General features: G+C 43.3%; 1 protein-coding gene across 1 annotated transcript; it reads right to left on the reverse strand.

Annotated features, from left to right (window-relative positions):
* Positions 1–8,452: 8,452 nt before the first annotated feature.
* Positions 8,453–19,617, reverse strand: RBMX2 (RNA binding motif protein X-linked 2). Its single transcript, XM_004778700.3, has 6 exons — positions 19,172–19,617; positions 18,852–18,967; positions 17,682–17,733; positions 12,335–12,464; positions 10,370–10,547; positions 8,453–9,927 (listed from the first exon to the last, which is right to left on the reverse strand). Exons 1-6 carry the CDS (start codon positions 19,174–19,176, stop codon positions 9,425–9,427), a joined length of 984 nt encoding a protein of 327 aa, XP_004778757.1. The 5' UTR covers positions 19,177–19,617; the 3' UTR covers positions 8,453–9,424.
* Positions 19,618–27,528: the final 7,911 nt, after the last annotated feature.

A 27,528-nucleotide genomic window follows, 5' to 3' on the forward strand; every position in this document is an offset into this window, starting at 1 on the left:
GGCTCCCTGCTTCTCCCTCTACCTGCTGTTCCCCCTGCTTCTGCTCTGACACAAAGTCTTTAAAAAAAAAAAAAACCCCACTGATAAAGAATAGGCCCCTTCTAGAACACCAAAATCAAGGAATCACAAAGAGCAAATCAGAACCTGTACCTTCCAACTCGCCTCAAATACAGTGCTTGGCTAGGAACTACTTCCATGAGACAGAAACCCCACGCGGGTACTGAAACCACCACTCTGGCTTCCCTCTATCCACTCAGTCAACAGGAAGAGGATCACTCAACCAGTCATTCTCATACCCCAGCTTTATCCAAAACGTTAGGTGAGAGGAAGTTCTCAGCCTTATCCAAAACTCCCTGGGGAAATATGTCCAGGCAAGTAAATTTCCTTTATGTTGTACCTACAGTCCTTTTGCAAATAAAATGGCGGGCAGTTCTGCACAAATGTCACCTGTCCCTAAATTGGCTGCCTTCATCCTGCCCCTACATACTGAAATTCATCACATGCAGCACCCTAAGTTTTATAGTCATTTTTTAATGGTTCACAATAATGACAAATACTGACCTTACATATGGATTTAATTTGTCTTTACTTGTAAAGTAACATAAATCCAGTTTGGAAGTCAAAAGTACAAATGGTTGAGTGAAAAGTAAGCCTCTTCACCTCTGTTCTTCTAGCTGCTACCTGGTTCTCCTCTCCAGGAGCAATCTCTTTTACCAATGGATCCCTCCTAAAGGCAGAAAACAGAGAAAGGAAGAAATGGAGTGAGGTGAGAAAGGAAGGAAAGATAGAGAATGAAAGCATGAGATTTGACAGATACTATTTCCTTGAGCCACTGATTTGGTCTGTTTCTATGGTTGCTTCAAATGAAGTCGGCGCTCGTTTTAAACAATGTTTTGTTTTGTTTTGTCAGATGAACTAAATGTCAAAAGGTAAGAACCACAATGGAGGGGCGCCTGGGTGGCTCAGTGGGTTAAGCCGCTGCCTTCGGCCCAGGTCATGATCTCAGGGTCCTGGGATCGAGTCCCGCATCGGGCTCTCTGCTCAGCAGGGAGCCTGCTTCCCTCTCTCTCTCTGCCTGCCTCTCCGACTACTTGTGATTTCTCTCTGTCAAATAAATAAATAAAATCTAAAAAAAAAAAAAAAAAAAAAAAAGAACCACAATGGAAGGAAAGATGCCTACCATAGTGATTCAAAGCCTGCTGGCCAAAATACACTAAGCATGTTTGAGCTAGTAGCTACACTTCTTGAAAATGGAACCATCCAAATGTAAAGAAATAGATGAAAGCACTAAAAGTAAAAATGCATAGCTTCACTTGCAATGAAAGCAAATGCAGATTAGAATAACCTGAAGTTATCACAATATACCTTCCAGAGAAGAAAAAAATAATAAAAATAATTTAAAAATGATAGAATCCAGTGTTGTCCAGAATGTAGTGGGAAAATTGTATTTAAGCTCTGCAGTGCTGATGATTCCACAAATTTGTTCTTTCTGGAAAGCAATCTAACAATAAGGCAAGCTATGGTTCTGTCTGCACTTTTGGATCTGGTAACTCCCCACTGGGGAATGTGGTCCGAGGGAATAATACAAAAAGAAAAATTTTAAAAGGACTCTGTATAAAAATGTTCATAATAGTATTATGATGCAAAATTAAAACAATCCAAGCAGGAGGAACTGGACAGTGTATTAACAATTTCAGCCACTGAAAACGATAAGGATAGTGGCAACCTAAACAAATAGAAATACAAGCAAAACCAGCTGCAAAATAAGATGTACGCTCTGACAACAGCCAGAGTATACTTTACGATTTGGTACTCATCTGGCATACTAATTAAAAAAATCCAAAAAAGAGATTTACTTTAATAATTGTGAAGGTTTTTGCTGTTGTTATCTACTTGCTAATAAATGCCTTTCTCCTGAAGAAACATCATAATCATCATTGACATCACTTTTTAAGCTACTTGAGCCAAATGGAATGATATCTAATACCTCAGGTTCTTACAAAGCATGATGAAAAGGAAAACATCAGTTCAGACTTTTTAAATGGCTTTCTTTAAAGAAGCTAAGTCATCTCCAATCATCCCCAAAGTATTCTTCTAAACCAACCCTAAGCTGGCAAAAAGTAGTCACATTTTTGACTGAACTTCATTGTAGGAAGTACACTAGCCTTAAATTAAGTGTGTAATCACAACAGCCATATATCTGCATGATACACATATGCTTTACTCAAACCTTTTTTTTCACATGTTACTTTAGAGTAACAATTAACTTATGTCGTATGGTTTTGCCCCTTTATAGGATATGGCACAACACTTCAGTATTTTTAATGATTTATCTAGGGACCAATGTATCTTTGATAACATACTTGGTCATACTTAATTTGTAGAATAGCAAATGCTTATCGTAAATGTAATTGTTGATTATTTCCTACTGAAAACTATGACCTGCTCTTATCTATTTTATGACGCAGTTTCCAGTAACACTTGCAGGAATCAGGAGCCACTTATTTAGTAAAGGAAGAACGCTAGGTTAAACCCTTCTAGTGCAAATAATCACACCCAAAATTATGTCTTCTAAGTTTACATTTTCAGATAAAATAGAAGACATCAGGAAACATTTAACTTTATTCTTTGGTCCTAACAGCACAGAGCAGAGCACTTTACACTTCACTAGAAGCCCACTTAGACAATGACCAGGTTATTCCTTTCAAAGAGCTTCAAAACATGTTTACAGAAGGGATGTCCTGTACCAGATAAGGATTATCTCCAATTTAGGACCCAATGAGTCCATAAACTGCTGAGATAGATACTTATTAGGTACATGCCCCAATAGGTTCGAGGAAGCAAAAAGGGACGGACAGACGGACTAGGGTGGTAATTAGGCCACCATGAAAGAAATCCTGCTGTGGCAAGAACCAAAAAACATCCTTAGTCAGCACTTCATTCAATGTGGCTGTTTAGCCTTGAGATCACTGGAAATTTGTCCACCAATGAATTCCAACTGTCTCTTGTGAAGTGAATCCATGAAAGGAACAGTTAAACATTCACTGTTCCCAATGATCCACTGAAACCATTTGCTAACTGGGTCTTTCAGGCTTGGCCTGGTACAGGGTGTATGTGTGCCTCTCAGATTTCTGACTGCCAGGAGCATGAGTGATGAACAGCCACAGCTGCTGAGCTCTGAAATCCAATGGTGCTGCTGCTGCTGCAATCCCTTAGCCCTGCATTTCCACCCAGGCCAGACTTCCCACAGGCTGCTCTCAGTCAGTGACTGCATGTGGCAGGGATATTAAGACAGCCCATTCCTGTGAGACACAGGACTCCCTTCACAGGCGACTTGGAGTCAGGGATGCTCCCAGAGAACTCCTCCAGCCTCACAAAGGACAGCAAGGATTAGGCCTGTCCACATCACAGGTGTGGAAAGTAGACATGAGACTTAATGGGTTAGAAGAAGACAGTTTATTACAGCACAGCAAACAGCATCAGGAGTACTGGCATAGTGTTGCCAGTTTCCCTGTCCCAAGTCCCACAGGACAATGTAGTGGGCTCGGGTGGATGCCACCCACGAGGTGGGTTGCATGACAGCTGAGGAGCCCGGACTCAAGGGCCTGGGGCTTTTTGAGAAATGAGCAAACCAACCGGTGCCCCTCCCCTGGGCAGCACGCAGTTGAACAGTAGTCAGTCACACTGTGGTCATCTTGCCCTACAGAAATGGCTCAGTATTAGGAGATCCATAAGCCTTGCTTTAAAAACACTCACTAAGAATGTGCAAGAATGCTTGTGACCCACAGCAGCCTGCCTCTTCCAACAGACGCATTTGCTTTGCCAGATGTTCTTAGAACTGCACCACACATTCCAAGATCTTTCCTACGCAGCCCTCTGTCCTTCCTGCTCTCCTCCACAGGATTTAGACCTGCATCTAGTCTGTTTGGCAGCTCTCCTGGACTCCTCTGGCCCCCACCCATTTTCTCTCACAAGCATTTTCCCTAGAAAACCTCTTCTGTGCCTAATCCCATTTTGGCACCTGCTCCTCGAAGAACCCAATCTAGCATGAGTGGTACCAGTGGTGGTCCAAGAAAACAGGCTGTGATAAGATGGGGTCGGGGACAGCACCAGGCATTGCCTGGTGGACAAGACGGACACTGTCCTGATGGAGGTGTTGGGCACAGATAGTCTCAGGCATGGGACGGCAGTCCAACTACTAAAGATTTCTCTGGAGATGACCTGGGAACCCTGGGCGAATGGCCTGGCAGATGTGGTGATTCAGATTTTCGAAACACGGGAGAAGAATAAGGCCTAGAGAGACGGTGGGGATGGCTGGACACTGTGGAGTTGTACTGGACACACTGTAGCCGAGGGAATGGAAATGAAAGACAGTTAATAAGTGGCTAAAGACCAAGTTTGAGAGCCAGAGGGCTTCTGCGGACGTCACAAAGCCCCTTTCTCCTGCAGTGGAGGAGCAGACCAAGAGAGAACATAATGGAGAGGCCCAACTCAAGGGAGATTGGATCCTCAATATTTAATATGTGGCGCGTCTGCTTTGTGCAAGTCAGGGCCACAGGATTCCATGTGGTTGGAAAATCCTGGGATCCTGAGACATGGAGTGGGAACATCTGGCCAGACACTCCTCAGGGTGTTGGCTCTGCGACCCCCACCTGGGCTTCAGTTTGCAGAGGGGACCACTCTTCTCTCCTAACAGCTAGCATCTCCTCTGGGCTGGAAGATGCCGCAGAGCCTGCTCCGATGAGGCAACTCGCACCCCCTCCAAGAAGCTGTCCCTGGCCCCTCTCCTGGTTACAAAGCTCATAACTAGGAGTAAATCCCAGCATAACCTGGCCGCATTAGTTGTTAGCCGAACTAAGAGAAGAAAGTATACACCAAAGAGCTGCAAGAATTAGCTGACAGGTACTGACAGGAGCCAAGGAAGCACTAGGTTGGACTTCAAGGGCGCTACATCAAAAGGGGGCTGAAAAGCAAAAATTCATAGACTTGAGAACACATTCTCAGAATACAGATTTAATCCCCCGGCAACGATCCTCAGGGGGTACAAAGTTTCTACTAAGGTGGTTGGTTCTTAAAGGCCTGGAGAAAGTGATGGCTACTACTGAGCAAAGTCTTAACCCCTGAGCTGGCCTGACCAACAGCAGAAGGAATGGAAAGGCAGAGGGAAGCAGACATGGTGCAGTGGATAGATTGCATGAGGTCAAAAACCCCATGAGAGGGTAGTATTCCATGGTGGTAGGCGGCGGTGGGGGGCATGGCGGGAGGCAGAGGACACCTCCTTTACCAAGGCCATCAGGAAGGCAGTGGGAAAAGGGGCACAGGTAGCACTATTCAAAGGTGACCCCCTCTGTAGGCCAGGGATGGCAGTAAGAGACCATCAGGGTCCGGAGAAAGAAAGACCAGGTGGAGCTGCTACCCACCAGAAGCCAGGAGGCCCCAAATACTAAAACAAACCACAAGGCCTGAGAGGCAGCCAAGGAAGATGGCAGATGGATGATGTGTCCCTATGAATAACACAGATGGGACAGCCAGCAAGGGTATCAAAATCTACAAGCTGAGAAAGGAAAACAGGGCAGGAACAGGGGTTTAAGGGAGGTTTTCCCCAATAAAAAGTCCTAATTCCTTGCTCAGTTTCAGACTTCAGCTGTTTTCTGACCTGGAAGAGGTAGCTGGGTCCCTAGAAGGAAGGACAATGAATTCTGCCCCACTCCACCAAGTACTAGAGCCATTTACTTCCATGTAAATACATGGGGAAGAATAGCCAGACATTCGAGGAATATGGACTCAAGATTGAAGCTGACATTATACCTACAGACCTGAAGCGTGATCATAGCCCTGGGGAATTCAGGGCTGAGTAATGACTGCAGTCCTGACCTGAAACAAGATTCACAGGGGGCCTGCAGAACTACCTAGTGGTCATATCCTACTCCTCAAGGGTGTAAGAAGAATTGAGTTGGCACTTGAGAGTAATGCCCACGTGGATCCTGGGCCTGCAGGGCAAGAGCTGTCACAGTGGGCAAAGTCAAACCTCTGAAACAGATCCCCTCCACCAGGGACAAGAATAAATTGAGATGGTTGCGTTTCTGGGTCAACTTGGCTCAGGCTATAGTACCCAAGTAGTCAATCAAACATCAATCTAGGTGTGCTATGGAAGTATTTCATAGATGTGATTACCATCTACCACTGGTTGATTTTAAGTAAAGGAGATTATCCTTGATAATCAGGGTGGGCCTTACCTAGTCAGTCAAAGAACTTAATAGCAAAACTGTGATTTTCCTGATGAAATTCTGCCTGTGGACTGCAGTTTCAGCTCCTGCCAAAGCATTCAGCCTGTCAGTCTGCCCTATAAAATTTCAGACTTGCCTAACCAGTTCCCATAACTGTGTAATTCAATTCCTTGCCATACGCACACGCACACACACACACACACACACACACAGGCACACCTCAGAGCTATGGGGGGTTCAGTTTCAGACCACAATAAAGCAAGTCACTTGTATCTCTTCATTTCCCAGTGTATATAAAACTTGTTTACACTATACTGTAGTCTATTAAGTATGCAACAGCATTATGTGTTAAACAAAAACAATGAGCATACCTTAATTTAAAAATACTTTATTGCTAAAAAATACTAACCACCATCTAAGCCTTCGGTGAATCATAACCACTAATCACAGATCACCCTAACAAATGTAATAATAATGAAAATTTTGAAATATTGCGATTACTGAAATCTGACAGAAACAAAGTGAGAAAATGCTATTGGAAAAATGACACTGAGACTAATTCAACACAGCGTTGTCACAAACCCTTAAATTTGTTTAAAAAAAAAGAAAGAAAGAAAAAGAAAAAAATAACAACAAAAACCAGTTATCTATGAAGCAAAATTAAGCAAAGAGCAATAAAACGAGGTATGCCTATATGCTTTCTCATTAGGAATTGGCTTAGAGCAGGATACATATAACCTACTGGTTGTTTTCCTGGTATAACACTAACTAATACATAAATCAAAACAGTATTACATCTCAGGAGAGACAGTAGATCAGTGCGACCATTAAGAACCTAAAAGATGCAGAAAAAGGTAGCCCCTGTACCTTTGCACCTATAGCCAAATGGGGGTTCCTCCATGACTAGTTGAGGCAGAAAACAGCTTGAGCTTAGTTTCCAGGTGGGTCAGCTCAGTATGTGGGCACAAAACGAAGAGGAATGGTATCTGCATTACAGCCACATTCGGGGGTGGAAAAGGAAATTTTCCAATGGACAGAACCTCTAGAAGTGCAACTGACTTGGTGTAAAAGAACTGGCCTAAAGTGAGAATATTCATTGGATATATACAGACTCCTGGGCAGTGGCCAATGGCCTGGCCATCTCATCGGGAGACTGGAAGGACCGGGGCTGAAGATCAGAGACAAGGAGGGCTGGTGTAAAGACAGCGGACTGACATGCGGGAGGAGGCAGAGTGTGAACATTTCTGTATCCCATGCTAACAGCCATCAGGGCATCCACTATGGAAGAAGCACTAAACTGCCCAGCAGACAAAATGACTGAGCCAGGTCCTTTGTCCGTGGTTACCACAAAACCAGCACAATGGACACATAAACACAGTGCCACACGGCTGATGAAGGCCCAACACCAAGGACTCCTGCTTCCCCAGGCGGATCTAGTGGGACTCCTCCTGACAGGGGCTTTGGCTCAAGGACTCACCGTATCATTGGTCTTGCTGACACATTCTCAGAACTCCACAGCGGTCTGAGACTTTTCCTCCCCAACCTTCCTTCCTGCCTTCCCACTTCTCCAAAGGTTAGTCCTCTCTCGGAGTCTGACTGCTTTCCCAGACTCTCCCAACCCCCTTTCCCATCTTCTTTCATGGGCATTTTCTCCTAAAAAATAATCTCTCACACATCTAACCTTGGATTCAAACTAAGATATGAGGTCAACTAATTTAATGTGCTCACTAAAGCTCTGTTCCTTTGTTCTGAAGGGTCAGAAGCTCCATTTTAGTGATTCAGCAGTGGTGCCAAGGTCCTGTGAACGAATTCCTACCTAACTCCTAAGGGACTGATTGATAAAATAAAAGGACAAGACTCTCCAGATGAGAAAAAAAACTGCCAAGGAGACCAGAGAGATATGCAATAAGCTGACAAAACATTCCTATCTCAGCAATGACGGCTACTTGAAAAGGAAACTTGGCCCATGGGTGGGCTGGTATGTCACAAACGTGGAAAAGGAGCTGGCGAGCCAAAAGGCATAAACAAACCCAAATGACCATCCACTGAGGAATGGATAAACAAAATGCGGTCTATCCATACAGTGGGATATTATTCAGACATAAAAAGGAACAAAGTATTGGGACATCTGGGTGGCTCAGTTGATTAGGCGTCTGTCTTCAGCTCAGGTCATGATCCCAGGATCATGGGATCGATTCTTGCTCAGCGTGAAGCCTGCTTCTCCCTCTCCCTCTGCCTACCACTCCCCCTACTTGTGCTCTCTCTCACAAATAATTTTTTTTAATCTTTAAAAAAATAAAAAGGAACAAAGTACTGACCCATACTACAACATGGATGAACCTCAAAAACACACAAGTGACCCCAGACACAAAAGCCCATAAGTTGTATGATTCCACTTAAATAAAAATGTCCAAAATAGGTAGTTCCACAGAAACAGAAAGCAGATTGGTAGTCGACAGGGGTGAGGAGGAGAGAATGGAGAGTTACTGCTTCATGGGCACAGGGTTTCATTCTGGGGTGGTGGAAAGGTTTTAGAACGACACAGGGGTGGCGGTTTGGTGCACCATGAATGTACTAAATGCCACTGAATTGTTCCCTTTATAATGGTTAATTTGATGTTATGTGAATTTCACCTTGACAAAATTAAATAAATAAATAGCAAGGAGGTGCATGGATGTTAAAAAAAAAAGAGACATTTCAAAAAAAATTTTTAAAGGAGGGTGGGGTGCAGAGGGAGTGGCCTGGTGTTAAGAATCACTACTGCATTCATATCAAGTTGTCCAGACCTAGTCAAACCCCCCTTCTCTATGCTATGGCTGTACCTGCCCATGGAAAGGTCACCCACACCTCTAGCACAAAGACTAGAATTCTAGAACTGCTTGGTATTTCCCCCTTTCCTAGCAATTTCATCATGAACAGGGCTCGTAAATTCAAGGGACACATTTATGAAACCCAATCTAGGATACCTCGTCTGGTAAGTACTGAGCCAATTCCCAGGAACAAGAAATTTACTCAAAACTTCCGGCTCTGTGGCTGTTAAAACTACAGCTCTCAGTGACTCTAGTACTCAAGGGATTGGAAGAATTCAGCCTCGGAGAGTTTACGTCCAGTAACAGTAAAAGCCTAACTGAATATGACCGCACTTAAAACCGCACGTTCATTTCCAGTTCTGTCGGGCAGCGGGACAGGCCGCGGCTTCAGTGGTGCCTGCGGTCACTGGGGTTAGAGCACTCCCGGTCCCGGGAGTGCCGGGCCCTCTTGTGCCTGCTCGACCTCTCTCGGCTCCTACTTCTACTTCTCTGACTCCGCCCCTCAGAACGCCCACTGGGCCATGTGGAATATGTGTCTGAGCTTCGAACTCTGTCTCTATCTCTGTTCTTTTCCTCTCGCTCTTCCTTCCTGATTGAGGACTTCTGTTCATGCTTCACCTTCTCTTTCTTCAGCTCCCTCTCTCGGTCCTCTGCGCCACCGCGGCAGGTCGCCCTGACCTCGGGAGAGCTGGGCTGGTGCTTTCGCAGCTCCCTGAGCTCTGACTTCTGGCCCTTCTCTGAGTTCTTGCTGCTGTGCTTTGTAGAGTCAGGGTCATCCTCTTCCTTTACCAGCTGGTTTCTGGGTGGTGAAGAGGAGGGTGGCTGCTCTGCCAGTACCTCCCGGTCAGTCTTCTCTTTGTCTTTCTTTCTTCTCTTTTTTTCCTTTTTGTCTGGAGGGAAAAGGGGCACAACGAATAAGAGGAAGATGCAGGAGAGTGAGGGTGTGCAAAAGGAAAGCCTGTTGGCACCCGTGTGAAGCAGTCACACTCTACACTTCCAGAAAGTGTCTCTGAGAAGCCAACTTGGATGGCTGTCCCCCTTGATATGTCAAGTTGCTGTATAAGGCAATTCTCACCCTTAATTACCGTCTTAAAGATGCTGCCTCCAAATACAGTCACATTCAGAGGTACTGAGCGATTAGCACTTCAGCATACGAATTTGAGGAGACAGAATTCAGCCCGTAATATTAGTGTTTCCCCTTTCCCAATTAAAGTAAGATTTCCCACCCCTTTTCCCTTCATACTTAAGAGCTGATTATCAACTCTCAGTGAACGCTGGGAAGAACAAACACTAAGACTACCCAGAATCTTCTCTTGGGTCTTAACGCTTTACCTTTTTTGTGTTTTTTTGTGGGTTTATCATCTTCAGAACCCTCAGCTGAACTCACTGAGGGGGTGCGAGCGCCACAGCCCTTCTCCTGGAGCTCTTTGGTCACATCATCTGTTTCTTCTGAGTCCTTAGGAGCTCGATAGTTAGACACATGATCCACTCGGATAGTTCGTCCTTTGATCTAAGACAGACAGGCAATGCTTCAGCAGAGATGGCCCTCCCATTGAGCTCTTTGAACCCAGTTGCAGAACGCCATGCCTTTGAACCACACCCTTTACCTTCCTGCTAATTCTGTTGCTGGGGAAATCTCTAAAGCAGACCTGCCCAACTGGTGTGTCACAGCACACAGACCTAGGTAATAATTTCCTCAGCCCTTGGGGCAGCCAGCTGGGGCCTGGGGCAGCTGGAGTCCCTGAGGCTCCTGTACCAGGCAGTCTTGTACCTCACAGTCTACCCCAGTGTGCCACACGATAACCTTCATGTTCTACATGTGCCGTTAAGTGAAAAAAGGCTGGGCAGTACTGCCCCAAGGGGAAACTGAGAATTTACGTGCATAAACAATGAATTACCCGCAGTCTGTAACATTAATTCACAGTAAAACATGATGTGGCCTGGCAGCTAGAACGGATTCCTGAAATCAAGTGCAGTGAGGCAGCTGTTTTCTTGATACAGCAATTAGGATGAGGCCAAGGCAGACCAACAGCTGGGAAGGGAAAGAGATCTTTCTTCTTAAGCCCTCACACCTCGCTCTACTCCCACCATACTGGAACAACGGCTCACACTGATATTTTTGCTGTGAATCAGAACTCTCTGGGTGAACAACAAAAAATTACCCCCTCCCTCACTTAAAAAACATTCAGGCAGAGCCCCTGGGTGGCTCAGTCAGCTGAGTGTCTGCCATAGGCTCAGGTCATGATCCCCGAGCCCCACAGCAGGCTCCCTGCTCAGTAGGGGGTCTGCTTCTCCCTCTCCCTCTGCCCCTCCCCCAGCTCCTTCTGTCTCTCTCTCTAATAAATAAATAAAATCTTTAAAAACTTCAGGCAGATACAGACCTATAGGCAAAATCATCCAAAATGTTACAAGTCCGGCTTTTATTGTTCCCACACAAGAGCAGATTTTTATTCTTACCTTTAAGCCTGAGCAGTCAGTCATTTTTTCTATTCCCCTTTTGAAAACATTTTTGAAAACCTCCCTTTTATGGTGACTCCATTTGACTGCTGGCTCTCTTAAAAATTAAGCCTAGTACCTTGTTCTACCCTGTCCTAGAGTCTCCAGCTGTTCCACTCTGGTGCAATCAGTGACAAACTCTCCGGGTCAAAGGTCAACCCCCAACCTATGACAACTGCAGTGCTTTTCCTAAATAAGCACAGGGACCAGGTAGAGCACCGACAGGCCTGGCCTGCCCATCACCTTCTCTCAGGCCAGGGGTGGAGAGGGAACAGAGGAGAAACAACTTCAGAACGAGTTACTTTTGTAGAATCTGTCGTCACACTTTTAACTAGAGAATTTCCAGGGCCCAGTAATGTGAAGTCAGTGGAGATATAGGACAGACCCACAAAGCTCTGTCTTAGAGCATGAAGCCATGAGAACCCCAAATCCCAATAGAGCATAGCACGGAAGAGCAGCATTTGCTGGTCTTTTTGTTGCCCAGCACATCAGAGAGGAGAGTGGGTATGAGAATGGAAAGGTGTGAAGCCAGAGGCTTGGCTGGGAGTGGGGGGCATGATAGCTATGCTCCTGGGAAGATGAGTATGAGGAAAAGGAACAAGTGTTAGCAGGGTCGTATGCTGGGGAAATTGTTTCCTGGGATCATTTCCTGGTCAGTACGTCCCCACGCCTCGGCAGCGTTCTCAACACACCCAGGTGACCAGTACTGTCCTTGTCCCTGTGGCGATCAGCTGGGAAATTAAACCGAACCCTTACATACAGGAAAAGTCCAGCCAAATCCTGTTTAGTCAACACACTCACCTTGATCCCATTAAAATTGTCAACAGCCAGAATTGTGCTCCTCTGGTCTTCATAGCAAAGGAAACAGAATCCTTTGGATTTCCCAGTCTTCTTGTCCCGCACCAGATTAATGTTAACAATCTCCCCATATCTATTTATTTTATAAAAGAGTAAGACACTATTGATTTAAAATGCAAAAACTTCCAGATTGAATGACAAAACAAAATTCAGATAATATAATCTGTATAGGAGACACATCTAGAACAAGATAACATAAAAAGGTTAAAAATTAAAATTAGAGCAGGAACACCCAATTACAAAAATTATGGGTGGTAGTATTAAGATCAAAGATGAATTCAAGGCCAAAAAAATATTTAAATGGGACTAAGAGAGCTCTTTTACACTGAAAAGGGTCCTAATATATTACAAAGATATGTCATGAAACCTTACGCATAAGTTCACAAGTCAAAAATTTAATTAAAGAACCTGTTAAAAATAAAAGGAGAAACTAATAACAAAAGTAATGAGATATTTTAACATGCCACTTAAGTTTATAACACATAAAGTTGACAAAAATAAGGTCAAAGGAATTAATATCAATATATAATTATATATCATAAATATAAAAACATAACAATGTAACAATTATGTGGTTAATAAATATTAATGTCAAACTACTGGATACATATATTTGAATCTTACAAAAACACGACAATTTCTTCTCAAGAATCCACAAAACATATATTAAAATTGGTTACAGAATAAACCTCAATAATGTCCAAAAACAGAACAGAACATGTTCTCCAATCACAATGTAATACAGTTGGAAATCATATTTTAAATAAAAAAATATGCTACTAGCTAACTTGAAACCTAGCTAACAAATGGATGAAAGCGAAATAAAGAAAAAAAAATCAATGGCAGACTACTTAAAAAACAACAAAAATGAGAAGAATATATACCGAACTTACAGGATGCAGCTAAAATCACAATCAGAAAAATCTGGGACCTTTAGGAATTTTACTGTTAAAAAAGCAGAATGAATATAAAAGAAAACAAATCGAAGGAAAGCCAATGGGAGTTAATAAAGATAAAAGCACAAGTAATGGAAAAAAGAAAAAAGTTCTACCTTACTCCTTATACAGAGTTAAATTCCAGGTAAGTGAAAGATTCATAAGCTAAAAAGTAAAATAGTCATAAAGAAGTCATAGAAATAAAATAAGAATTGATGGATCCTTAATAACATGTTCACATACATACAGCCCGGCCAGCTATGTAGCACCTTACCTAACAGAAAATACAGGTTTCCCCCACTACCTGAATGTTCACTTTATGCCTTCACTTTTACAAAAGACCTACATTAGTACCGGTTTTCACTAACCAAAAGAAAGCTGAAGAGGATTTTCAGTTTTATGATATGGTAACTGCTTCATTACTTTATGCCACTGTAGCTTAGAAGGCTTTCACGGAACACTCTACCTTCAGATAGCGGGGGAGACCCGTATTGGGGCTGATTCAACTAAGGACAGGAGCTATTTAACACTGTTTAATATTGTAGGTACAGGCCAGTGCAATTAGGAGAAAACAAATGTAAAAAATGAAAAAGTAATCTTTTCCGTTCTATTTGAAGATTTATTTATGTATATATTTATATATGTATAAAAAACTCAAGAGACTCGATGACAAAAACAAGCAGTATAATAATTCCATAAGGTAACAGGATATAAAGTTAAAAAAAAATAAATCACTCTCTTACAAACAATAATCAGAAGATATAAACAAAGAGAAACCCCATTTGTATTAGCAACAAAAAAAGATAAAATACTTAGAAATAAACTTAACAACAAGCAATGTACAAAGTCTATATAGAGAAAATTTTTTTTAAAACTGAAAGACACACATAGTTTTAAACAAATATAAAGACATCCTTTGTTTTTAGGTAGGATGACTCAACATCATAAAGACAGCAACATCTTCCCCCAAGTTAATATTGAAATTTAATGTAGTACAAGTTGTGTATCACTTTCCTGGAGCTGGATCCATTGATTCTAAAGTTCTCATGGAAAAATGAACATGTAAGAGTAGATGGAAAATCTTTAAAAAAAGAACACTGAGGAGTAACTCTCCCAGATATTAAAATGCTATGAATAACTAGTGTGCTACTGGCACATGAAGAGACAGACAGACCAATAGAACAGAAAGCCATGAAAGAGATTCAAGTATATATAGAAAAATTAGTAATATGATAAGGGTGACATCCCAATTTGCTGGGAGAAAATATGAATGTTTTTATAAATGTTGGGACAACTGGAGAGCTACTAAAAAAAAAACATGAAACTGGATCTGTGTCTCATACTATACATCAGAATAACTCAAATTGGATCAGATACTTCAATTCATAAAATGAAATTCATAAAAATGAAAAGTACTAGAAGGGAACACAGATGGGCGGGTGGGGAGATATACTATCTAATTATGACTCAAAATCCAGAAGCAATAAAAAAAAACCCTGATAAATCTGACCATATAAAACACTAGAGTGTGAGACTATACAGGGTCAGCACAAAGGAGTTTTGGGGATGATGGAATTGTTATTCTTCCTAACTATGGGGGTGACTACACAAATCTATACATGTATTAAAGCTCACAGGACTGTACACTCCCTAAAAAAATCAATTTTACGATATAATTTAAACACATGAATGAATTTTTTTTTAATTTTGCACAGCAAGAAAAAAATCACAACGAAGTCAAAAGACAAATACAAAATTCGAGAAAATCTTTACAACTCTTATCGTAGATAAAGGACCACAAAGCAGTTTTTTTTTCCTTTCGCTATAAAGAAGATCATCAAGACAACTGGTGAAGCTGAATAAAGTCTGTGGATTAGATAATAATATTGTATCAGTGTTAACTTCCTGAATTTGGTCCCCATACTGAGGTTAAACAAGAGAATGCCCTTGTTGTGGGGGGAAATACATATTGAAGAATTTAGGGATAAATGGGCATCATGTCTGCAACTAACTCTCAAATGGTTCAGAACAAAATAACAGATACACATGGGGAGAAATAACAACAAGGCAAATGTAGTAAAATGTCAATATCTGGGGAATCTAAGCGAAGGGGAAACAGGTATTCTTTATGCTACTTTATAACTTTCCTATTTTAAACCTGAAATTATTTCAAAATAAAAAGTAAAAGAAAAGATAATATAGGAACTCATTGAAAAGGACTCCTACAGACCAAATCATGCCAATCTGAACATCAAGAAATAATAATGATGATAATGTAGTATAATACGTCAAATTAAGTAAAGTAAGTCCACAGTAACACAATACATGACAAGTGGTATAACAGAGTTAAAACCATTAAGAGCTTTTGTAAAATCACTAAGAAAATGAGGAACACACCAACAGAAGAAAACAAGCAAGAATATGAAAAGACAACTTAAAATAAATGAGAAATAATGGCATGTAAATCTATAAAAGATGTTTTACCTCACTGATGATTAGAGGGAAAGTAAACTCATAATGAGAAACCATATGACAAATGTATTTTTTTAAATAGCCGCTGCCAATTAGGATTCAGAAAAATGGACATTCTAGTGAGAATAGAAACTGGTACAACCTTCTCAGAGAGCCATTTGGCTATACTTCTAAAACATCTTAAAAATGCTAACAAGGGGCGCCTGGGTGGCTCAGTGGGTTAAAGCCGCTGCCTTCGGCTCAGGTCATGATCCCAGGGTCCTGGGATCGGGCCCCGCATCAGGCTCTCTGCTAGGCGGGGAACCTGCTTCCCCCCTCTCTCTCTGCCTGCCTCTGCCTATTTGTGATCTGTCAAATAAATAAAATCTTTTAAAAAATAAAATAAAAAATAAAAATGTTAACGCTAGTAAATTAATACTGATCTAGTAATTTCACTATGGAAACTATCAGTAATGCATACAAAGGATGTATGTACTACAATGTATACTGCAATACTATTTATAACAGCAAATAATGCCCAACATTTAAAAAATGATAAAGAAATATACCAAAATGTTAACAGTTTTTCTAATTATTAAAATGTTAACAGTACATTCTAATTTCTTCTTCATGCTTTTCCTTTTTCCAAATGTTCTATAATGATTATACATTACCTTGATAATCGGAAAATTTTTTTTTGAAAACTACTGTTACCAATGGCAAAGGCAATCTTCATGGAGAGCGATGTGTACAGCCAAAATAGACAAACACACCAGCTGATCATCACTCAATGCAAGTAAGACAAAAACACCCTCTAGATGGAAGGGTGGACCAGGCAGAGGTATCATAAGGGGTGGAAGTTACAGGTTGCACCTGCTGTGAACTTCCAGCTCCCCAAAAGTAGGAGGAAACAGCCTCTGTCCCTTTCCGGGTGCTTTGCCAGTATGGGCTGCTGAGGTCCTCTCCCATGGCCTTCTCATGTGTGCTGCCCAATTTCTTTCCCATGGCCCTCTCCCCCACATGCTGCCCAACCAGTAAGGGTCCTTTTCCTATTGGACAGCCCAACCATCCCCTGCCACGGCAATGTCTCTCCCATGGTGTGCTGGCTGTTTGCTTCCCCAAACCCTTCTACCCCAGTCATCTGCCTGTACATGCTGTCCAACTTTTCTACAACAGTCCTCTGCCCTCAGGGCCCCTCTGGCCTTATGGACTATCTAACCATTCTGTGTAGCTCTGGGTTGTGCCTAGCCCCTCTCCTACCAGCTGCAACTACTAGTGCGAGCTGCCAAGATGCTCTCCCACCCAATGCTGCTGCTTTCATCTCACAGCAGAACGAAGAAAATAAGGTTCACCTCGTCATTCTTGTTCCTCATCAGCCTGTCATTCTCAGCTTCCAGGTAAAGAGATAATGGCTCTGCTCATTAACCTTACACTCATCTATAAACTAAGAAAACAAACTACTGACTAAAGCTTTTTGCTTTTTCTCCCATTTCTCTGTGCTTTGCCCTAATCCTACAACACCACACAGATGTAGGCCAGAGGGCCCTGTGATCCTGGATTACCCTTAGTTTGCAGGAGCCCGAGGAGCCCAAGGAGCCCTGTGAGTTCCAGTCTGTTCCAGTGTAGGCCCAGGCTGAACAAGCTTTACTGAAAAAGCAGTAAAAATAGACCAGAATTCCCAAGACAGCCTCCTAAATCATCCAACTTCTTGGATTTCCCATATTGGAAGAGTTCTACAACCATGTCCTGGGGCTGATCTAGACTAGAAGAGAAGCTCCAGCCCTCCCCATGCAGGGAGGTCAGTTAGCTTAGAATAAAATAAATGGATTTTGTGTGATGCCACAAAATGCATTATGGAAACATACTCTGATGACCTAGAAGGCAGGAAATGAAAAAGGACTTACTGCGAGAACACACAGATGATGTCCCCTTCAGTCAGTTCATAAGGAAGCCCTCCTAGAAGAAAAAAACCACATTTAACATTTACCAAGTGTCTACAAGCATACCATGCACTAGGCCCAGCACTGGCGGGTGCAAAGAAGAGTAAGCCAGAGAGTCTGCTCTCAAAGAATTCAGTCAGATGATACGACAGAAGCATATATAAAGTGCAGTACTAGTGCAGCAAAAGGAGTGATTAACTGTGGAAAAGTCGGTGTCACCACTAACCAAATACTCCTCACACCCAAAATCTTAGGGACAAAGCAGATAGTTTCTGGCAATAAAACTCTGCTTCCACAAACATGTCTCGAACACACCTGCTCTTTACCCAGAAATTCACAGCTAAGATCTAAAAATCAGTTTAAATCTGAAAATATTAACCCCACCTCACATAGACTAAGGATTTTAAAATTCTTAATTGTCTTTACAGACAACTTTCAGCATTTCACAGGACATAAATTCCCCTGCAACTCTCTCCTTCCTCATCTATAAAATGGGGACTTTAGTATTTACTTCACAGAACTGTTTTAAGAATTAAATAAAACAATGGATATAAGTGCTTAGCACAGTATGTGGTGCAATAACTTCTTTGAACAAACCGTCATATTACTGGAAGTGACACAAAGTGAATATAGATATAACAATATGGCCATGGACAGAAGGCAGGAGCTAATTAGATGAGAAAAATGAATTCTGAGGGAAGGGGAAAGGGCAGGGGACTAGCAATCATACAGGATCATACCTAAGACCATGAGTTCTAGAATCCCATAGTTCTGGCTGTCCCACTTACTAGCCATGTGGCCTTAAGGAAGTCCATTAACTTCCCTGCACCCCAGTTTCCCTAGATGTGTAATAGGAGGACGCGGTATAACAATGGTCTCTGAAACCAAGAAACCAAGTGTCAAGACTGTTACCACAGTGAATGGCAAAGGGTTACTATCATGGAAACTGACGTGACAGGGGAAGCAAACTAGAAATGGGAGAGAAAAGAGATACGGAAAACGGATTTACGGGGCAGCCAGCAGAAAGAAATAAAAGTGCGTGATGAATGCTGGGAGGAATGAAAGGCGGGAATGCCGAAAGGTTAGGAAGCAGGCCAGGAGAGGAGCAGCGCGGGGAAAAGATGTGGACCTCACCCAGGAAGATCCAGGCGCTGTCCTTGTACTCGGAGTGCCAGGACACCTTATCTGCCACCCCAAGCTGGACCTCACGCTCATTCAGCTCGTTGATCAGCTTCACTTTAGTTAAAGGACTGCGGGGGGGGGGGGGGCGGGCAGAAAAACGGACATTAAGAGCGGCCTGGCCAGAGGTAAGGGAGAGCAAAACTAAGGGACTAATTTTCCAGTCTCTGCACCTCTCCTGCCCCTCGGCCCGGCAGACGCTCTACCACCCAAGTCCTGGTGGGCCACCTCCCGCGGCCCGTCCCTACTTCTTCAGAGGTAAACTGAGGCCTTACTTCATCTTCTCAAGTTCGCGCTCAGCACCGAGACACGGACTTCCGGGAGAGTCTGCACCGCGCCTGCGCGGCGCCAGCGTCACGCTCCCATTGGACTCCGCGGAGCTCGCGTCGCGCCGGAAGAGCTTGGCTGCGCCGGGGCGTGGCTCCTACGCACTAGCGCGGGAAAGCATTTTCTTTTCTCCGCGGGTTTTGCTCTCCCGGGGAGTTTTTGTCTAGTCCCTCGGTTCGTCCCTCTGTGAAGCGGAGGCACGGGTGTCAGCCAGGTTTATTACAGGACCCTCAGCGGCTGGACTACGCCTGGCATTGATTGGGCTACCTATAAATGTTTGCTGAATAAAGACTGAAAAAGGATGCCCGTTATGGCGACTTTAGCCCCAGCCTTTGCTCTCGATGCAAATCCTTACTCGGGCTTCAGTCCCAGCCAACTGCTCACGCACACACACACCCATCAAAGCATTCCTGTTCAGGAATAAGAAGATATGTGAGAGGGTAAATCTTTTTCTTTCTCAAATTCAAATGCATAAGCCACTGACCATTGTGCCTCCATAGGCTGCGTTGAATACCCAGATTTGTGTTAAGCGCTGTTACCCTCACCCACCCTTTTCCATTGTCTCGCTCCTACTTAAGCAGGAGGCAGAAATAGTGAAAAAGCTAATAATTGAGCAGATGCTAGATTGTGTGCTAAGCAAGTCACATGTACTGGCCCTCCATCCTGACAACCACCCTCATAGAATCTATACATACAATTACCCTCCTCATTTTACAGAGGAAGAAACTGAGATTCAAAGGAGGTACTCTGACTCTATCTATCAGGTCTGGTTGATTTAATCAGTCCTTACTGAGCATCTGTATGTGTCCTGTATGGCATGTCTGCAGACAGGAATGTAAGGTGAGGTTCTCTGCCCAAGGGAACTAAATAATATCATTGAGGAGACAAGATATATTTGCTTGGTAGACTTCACTCCTAAAATAACCAGGAAATCTCCTATAGAGAAGAGATGGTGGCATATAATGTGTGATTTAAGCCATACTGAAGTTATGAATCCATAGTATATGTGTCATCATCAATAACTGGTATCAGACCATGCATGGTCTAAAAGTGAAGTTCCAGAGCTGTGTAGTTCTCTGTGTAAGCCTAGCTCAGAGCCCCAGGAATTAGGCACTTCATAAAGTACTTTGATGATAATGATGGTGATGAGGACTACTGTACCCTCAATGACTCAACATCTACCCATGTCCTGCCGAAAACCAGGAGACTCCCCACTAGTGACAGTTTCTCTTCAGTCATTCTGTTTTTGCCCCTCTTCCAGTCCAACCCAGCTATTCATTAACTTTGTGGAATTAACTTGGCAATGAAAACTAAGCAGTGACAGATTGCATACAGGTTTTATCTGCTTCTGGGAATCTTAGGTTGCTTAGCTGTAGGATTGAAGTAGACACTGCAAAGTGGTAAACTAGTAAGCATTATCTGGCTGGATTCTTCAGGCAACTGTAAAATAAGAGAAATAGGCCTACACCTGGGTCTTGGTCATCAGGAAGTTTCAACAGGATGCTGAAGCAAAAGAGGAGATTAAGACCAACCAAAGGGAAGGACAGTTTAGTTGGCTGGTGGAGGACATGGGAAGACTGCTATCTAGCTAGTGGGTTCAGCAGAGATATTCTGAACCTGGGAGAACTGAAAACCATCCCAGGTTACCTGGGACATCTCCATTAATGTGCTTCCAATTGGTAGGAACTGGTAGGTAAGATGATGCCTAGAGATTTCCACCAGTCTAAGTGGAAAGGGGATGAGGATCCAGGGAACTCTTTGAACTTTAGTATCTGAGAGGAGGACCAGGTTTGCTATTAGTGATCTCCACCAGTAACATGGATCTAGCAGGCACTGTATGGAGAGCTCAGGTCTAGATTATCTGGCCAATGCTAAGGAAGCCAAAGGCAATCCTCACATTCAAGGTAAGGCTAAGCAATATGTCCAGCCAATTTCATCTCTTCACTTCCCACCACAGCACATCCCAAAACAACTTTCCCTCCTCACTTCCCTATTTCAAGTAATGCTATCACGATTTTCCTGGTTGTCCAGGTACAAAACAGGGGTTTCAGATTTCAGTCTTCCCTATTCCTTACCCAAAGATATCTATCCAATACCAAGTCCTAATAATTGTGCTACTGGAATGTCTATAAAATTCATCTCATCCAGTAACAATTCTGTTTCTTTTTTTAAATTTAATTTAATTTATTTATTTATTTGAGAGAGAGAGAGTGAGAGACAGAAAATGAATGGCGGGGGAGGGGTAGAAGGAGAAGCAGGCTCCCCACTGACCTGGGAGCCAGATGTGAGCCTCAAACCCAGGCCCCAGGATCATGCTATAAGCTGAAGGCAGATGCTTAACTGACTGAGCCACCTAGGGGCCCCTACAGTTCTGTTTCATTACCACATGCCTTCTAGGTCTTTCGGTACTTGTAGAACTGTCTTGTCCCCTATTTTCCAGTCTTTCCTCCCACTGCTCCCCAACACAAAGCCTCAACTTCAGCCAGGCTTCACTTCTATCCATTTCCTCAGGGGCTCCTTTCATTATCCAACCTAGACACCCTGATGGGAAATCCCCACCACCCTAGGCTGCTCTTCTCTCTCTGAAACCTGCCCAAGCTCCAAACTCCCATCCAGGCATCTCTCAAGCAGGAAATACCCTGACCTCATCAGTCCACAGAGGTGGTTCCCACTTCTGAACTCTGCAGCACATCACAACTCTTTCATGTTATCTCCCCAGAAAGAGTACAAGATCCTGAAAAATAAAGGTTCTTCCTTTTTAAGCCCTCAGCACCTCAAACACTTTTCTGCACGCATAGCAAGCAACCAGTACAACTATTGGTTAATGAAATTGAAAACACAGAAAGCTATGGTCACCTTTAGGGAAGCAGATGAGGAAAGGAAAAGAGAGGCTTTTACTTTCCCTTTTTTCCTCTCTATACTATTAGAATTTTCTTCCCTTTATCCAGATATCACTTACATTTTGTATTCTTATTCTTTTAAAGATTTTATTTGACAGAGAGAGCACAAGTAGGGGGAGCGACAGGCAGAGGAAGAGGGAGAAGCAGGCTCCCTACTGAGCAGAGAGCCCAACACAGGGCTTGATCCCAGGACGCTGGAATCATGACCTGTGCTAATTGCAGATGCTTAACCAACTGAGCCACCTAGGTGTCCGATCACTTAGATTATTTATTGCCATGTTATCTTGGCAGAGAATCATGACCTTTTTTTTCTCACTTTTGTCTCTCATTCATTCAACAAATATTTATTGAGCAACTATTACATGCTAAACACTGTTCTAGGTGCTAGGGTTATAATAATAAACAAGGCAAGGAGAGTTCCTTTCCTCATGGAGTTTACATTCTTGGGGAAGAAGGAAAATAAACATATAAATACACATCCAACATTGAAAAGTGCTATGAAGGGTTAGGGACAGAGAGTGACAAAGTTTTGCTATTTTAAAAAGGTGATGGGTCAAAGAAGTCCTCTCTTATAAGGTGACATGGAGAGAGAGACCTGGAAGAAAATGGGGAGCAAGCCATAGGGGTGTGTGGAAGAGGAATGTTCAGGCAGAGTAGACAGTAAGTATAAAGGTCCTGAGACAGGAGTGCGTTTGGGAAACAATAAAGAGGCCCAAGTGGCTAGAGAGGAGCAAGCAAGCAAGAGAATGACAGATTTTTGTTTATTTAACAAAATCTGATTCTGTACCCACCATGTACCAGATACTGTTCTAGGTACTTTCCATATATTAACACATTTACTTCTCACAACAATCCTATGTGGTAGATACTATTATTCCATGTTGCAGATGAGGAAATTGGAGCACAGAGAGGTCAAGTCATTTGCCCGATGTCACACAGCTGGTTAATGGTAGACCCAGGATTTGAATCCATGTGGTATGGCTCTAATGTCTGCATCCTTAGCCACTGTGCATAGGATAGGTGGGGATAAGAGGAAGAGATCAGGCAGGGACACGTTGAGTAGCAACTTTAGATTTGACTCAATGTGAGGTGAGAGGCCAACAAAGGATTCTGATCTGGCTTACATTTTAGCAGAATGACCTCGGCTGCAAACTGTCGGGTGGAGGAGAGTAGGTAGAGTCAGGGAGACTAGGAAGCTTTGCAATAATTCAGGCAAGAGATGATGGTGGTTTGCCTCAGGAAGCAGCTAGGGAGAGGGTGGCCCATGCTGGTATTTTTTTAAGCTAAAAAATATATATATTTTAAAACATAAAGAACACACATGACGCCAACAGAAAGGCATATCCTATGTTTATGAGAGCTCAGGTGCTGGGCTGGATACTGAGGATACTAAAGTAAACAAGACTACAAGACCTAATCCTTGCCTTTGAACGGCTCACAAAGTTGCCAGATAGTTGCATATGTGAATAAACAGAATACAAAGGGATGAGGGTCAAAATGAAGGTGTGAGTGAAATGTCATTGGAACCAGTAGAAGAATCAATTAATTCTGACTGCTGGGGGGTCAGTGGGAGTGGAAAGCAGAGTGTCAACGAAAGCTGAAGCAAGGCAGGGGACAGTTGAAAGGCAGAGAGGAAGACTGGTGTGGGAGAAAACAGATGAATTTGGTTGGCAAATTGTTGAGTCTAAAGTACCCAAGGAGCCAACAATGGAGACCAAGGGTGAGGAGGACAGATGAAGATGAAGCAGCTGGGGAAAGTAGGATTCAAGAAGAGAGCAAAAGGTGACCAGTGCGGTCAAGCACTGCAGAAAAGTTCTCACGGTGGAAGCACCTTTAAGTTTTCAATGTTGGGGCACCTGGGTGGCTCAGCTGGTTAAGCCACTGCCTTTGGCTCAGGTCATGGTCCCAGAGTCCTGGGATCGAGTCCCACATGGGGTTTCCTCTGCTCTGCGGGGAGCCTGCTTCTCCTTCTCCCTCAGCCTTTCCCACTGCTTGTGCTCTCTCTGTCAAATAAATAAATAGAATCTTTAATAAATAAATAAATAAATAAATTTTTAAAAGAGAAAAAAATAAGTTTTTGATGTTTATGCCTACTTATTTCATCTGGTCCAAAGCAATGTCTGATCCTTAATTATAGGTTGCCTGGAGGAACAGAGAATAAGAAATGATGGGTTCTGTTAACACCATCTTACTATCTCTTCTGGGGGTATTAACCTGAATCCATACATGAGCTTCATGGAGTGTATAAGGACCCTGCATTTGTTTGTATGATGTGTTTGTTACACGAACATGTATATTTTTAAGGAGAAGGTCCATAGCTTCCAACAGATTCCATGGTTCCATGGTTCAGAAAACAACAGCTAAGGACCACTGCGTTCGAGCATTTAAGCATTATCTGTGAACACTGTCACACATAATTCAGAGCAGTTTGCAAAGCTTAGCAAGAACAGTTGCAGAACTGGCATGAGCTATGTGAGTCAGATATTGATCAACTGGAAGCACATCACAGCCTTGCTGCCTCCCCCGCCACCCGCCCCCCCAAGGCTCAGCACAGCTGCTTGCTCCCAGCATCTGACTCTTAGGTATAATCTAAGATGAGCTAGAGAGAGAAACCCAGACTCTTGAGGAAGTAAGGCCAAGTCACTTCCGGGGTAAACATGCCTTCTAGAAGATATATAGCAGATGTCCTTTTATCACTTGCTTGTTGTTGTTCTACTTTTCTCCAGTGCCCAGGCCAAAGCAGTGGCTTTCCAAACCTCAAGCAACATGAAATCCAGAAGTGGCCAAGGGTTATGATGAGCTGACTTTAAAAACAGAATCCAGTTTCATGGAAGAAGGAAAAGAGTAAAGAAGAAATTGCTGGGGCAGTAGATGGCTCTGATTCCCATAGGATCCCACCTATAATGACAAATCACATTTGCTCTAAATTCATGACGTTAAGTCCCTGTTGGCCTACAGGCCTAAGGACCATGTGAGCAGAACTGAACTGAAGGGAGTTATTAGGCCAGGTGGGATGAGGAGTAGAGGTGGGCTTAAGGAACTATAGCTGAATACAAAAGTAATTCTGAGGGATGATAGGAGCCTACCTAGAGCAGGAGTTCCTAAAACATCATCACAGTGGCACTGAAGCAGGTTGATCTCCAAGCCAATGACTAGTGAGTGTCCTACCCTACAGTCTCCAAAATATTCCTTGCATTATCAGCTTTTACTCCCCTCTCAGTGATTCTCACTGTTTTGAGGTAGACTTCTTCTAGGGTGTTCTGTTGTTGAGCTACATCATAGGATGACATATTGAGACCAAGGAGAAGAAGCCAGTTAGCAGGAGTGCCATAAAACACTGATCCAGAGGGTAGGAAACAGTCCACAGATTAGGGAAAGGGGTAGGTGGCCACGCGGCAAAGAAGCCAGACAACTGAGATGCATGTTTGTAGAGACCAGAGCAGATGGGTGATCAGAGGGACAAACTGAGAAGCAGGCAAAGCTCTCAAAGATGAGACACGGGACAGGGCTGTGTCCTGGCTCAAGGCCCAGTGACACTGGAAGTAGGCTGGCTGCATTCCTCCTGTGCAAAGTGGATGCTGGCATCTGTCACGAGGTTGGGCATAAGTTTGCAAACCATAGGGTGATGCCATAAAGCTTTCACTCTGCCTCTGGTCAGTAACTTACATTTGTGTGACAACATTACAATTCTAGAGAGACCAGCTGGCGTGGTAAGATAAATACAAACTCCGAGACTTGGCAGGCCTGGGTTCAAATCCCAGTTCCATCACATGCTAGCCATGGAACTTGAGGGGGTTTAATTAGCTTTGATTAACTTCTATGCGCATTGGTAATAATATCACCTCACGGGCATATTGTGAGGATTAAAGGAGTTCATGCACAGAAAGTGTGTGTGTTAAAGGTATTACTAACATTAATAATAATCTCCTTAGATTCCAAATACCCCCGGCCATTGTTACAATCCCTCCACCCCTTCTGCAACCCCCAAATCTTACCCTCAGTTCTTCCTTGGAAAGAAGCTGGAAATGGCCATCTGAGAGTCAGAGGGCTGCAATATAAAACCACGCTAGAATGGCCCCTGGAGTGCAGTCTTTCACCCTGAATAACCTTCAATAAAGACTTCCAATGAAAACCCGCAAGAAATGTTCATTGAATATATACTTTCTCCCCTCACCCCACCCCCACTGCATAAGCCATGGGAATGAACCAAAACTATTTGTACCTCATTACCCAACTCCTAATCTGCAGGGGGAGGGAAGGCTTTCCACGCTCTAGTCCCAACAATATAAATAAATAAAAGCGGCAAGAAACTTCTGAGCCCTGGGTGGCGAATAAAAACATCTCTGTACTTGCCGTGCCCCTCTGGCCTGCATGAAGACATAGCTAAAATGCAACAAGATCAGAGCAACCCAGAAATGCCTAGAAGGATCTTTCATTCATTCATTCATTCATTCATTTGACACACAGAGATCACAAGTAGGCAGAGAGGCAGGCAGAGAGAGAGAGGAGGAAGCAGGCTTCCCGCTGAGCAGAGAGCCTGATGCAGGGCTTGATCCCAGGACCCTGAGATCATGACCTGAGCTGAAGGCAGAGGCTTTAATGCACTGAGCCACTCAGGTGCCCTGAGATGCTCTTTCCTGATAAGTAAAAACCTTCATCATATCACAACCAAATCTCTTTCAGGCATCAGGCACTGCCAAACAGCAATATAGCCAGGACTCAGTTTTCAAACTGTCTCCTCATATTAACCCTTTAGTTCAATGTATGAGTTTTCTATAAAACAAATATATAGCAATATATAACAAATCACCACAAACCTATTGCTTAAAACATCATGAATGTGAGGATTGGGGGAGGGCAGGGAGGGAAAAAAATGAAACAAGATGGGATCGGGAGGGAGACAAACCATAGGAGACTCTATCTGACAAAACAAACTGAGGGTTGCTGGGGGGGAGGAGGATAGAGAGAGGGCGGCTGGGTGATGGACATCGGGGAGGGCATGTGCTATGGTGAGTGCTGTGAAGTGCGTAAGCCTGATGATTCACACACCTGTACTCCTGGGGCAAATAATACATTATATGTTAATAAAAAAATTAATAAAGTATAAAAAATGAATTTATTATCTTACAGTTCTCAAGGTCAGAAGTCCAAAATCAGTTTCACATCAAAGCATCACAGTGGAGGCACCTGGACGGCTCAGTCAGTTAAGCATCTGCCTTCAGCTCAGGTCATGATCCCCAGGGTCCTGGGATGGAGTCCCGCATCAGTCTCCCTGCTCAGTGGGGAGTCTGTTCCTTCCTCTCCCTCTGCCCCTACCCCCCTCATGCTTGCTCTCTCTCTCAAATAAATAAATAAAATCTTTAAAGAAGAAAGATAATAAAGTGCTAAATGAAAGAGGCACTAGC

The sequence above is a fragment of the Mustela putorius genome, unplaced genomic scaffold (genome assembly GCF_011764305.1).
Source record: "Mustela putorius furo isolate JIRA1106 unplaced genomic scaffold, ASM1176430v1.1 tig00003899_pilon_pilon_pilon, whole genome shotgun sequence".
In the NCBI taxonomy this organism is placed as follows: domain Eukaryota; kingdom Metazoa; phylum Chordata; class Mammalia; order Carnivora; family Mustelidae; genus Mustela; species Mustela putorius.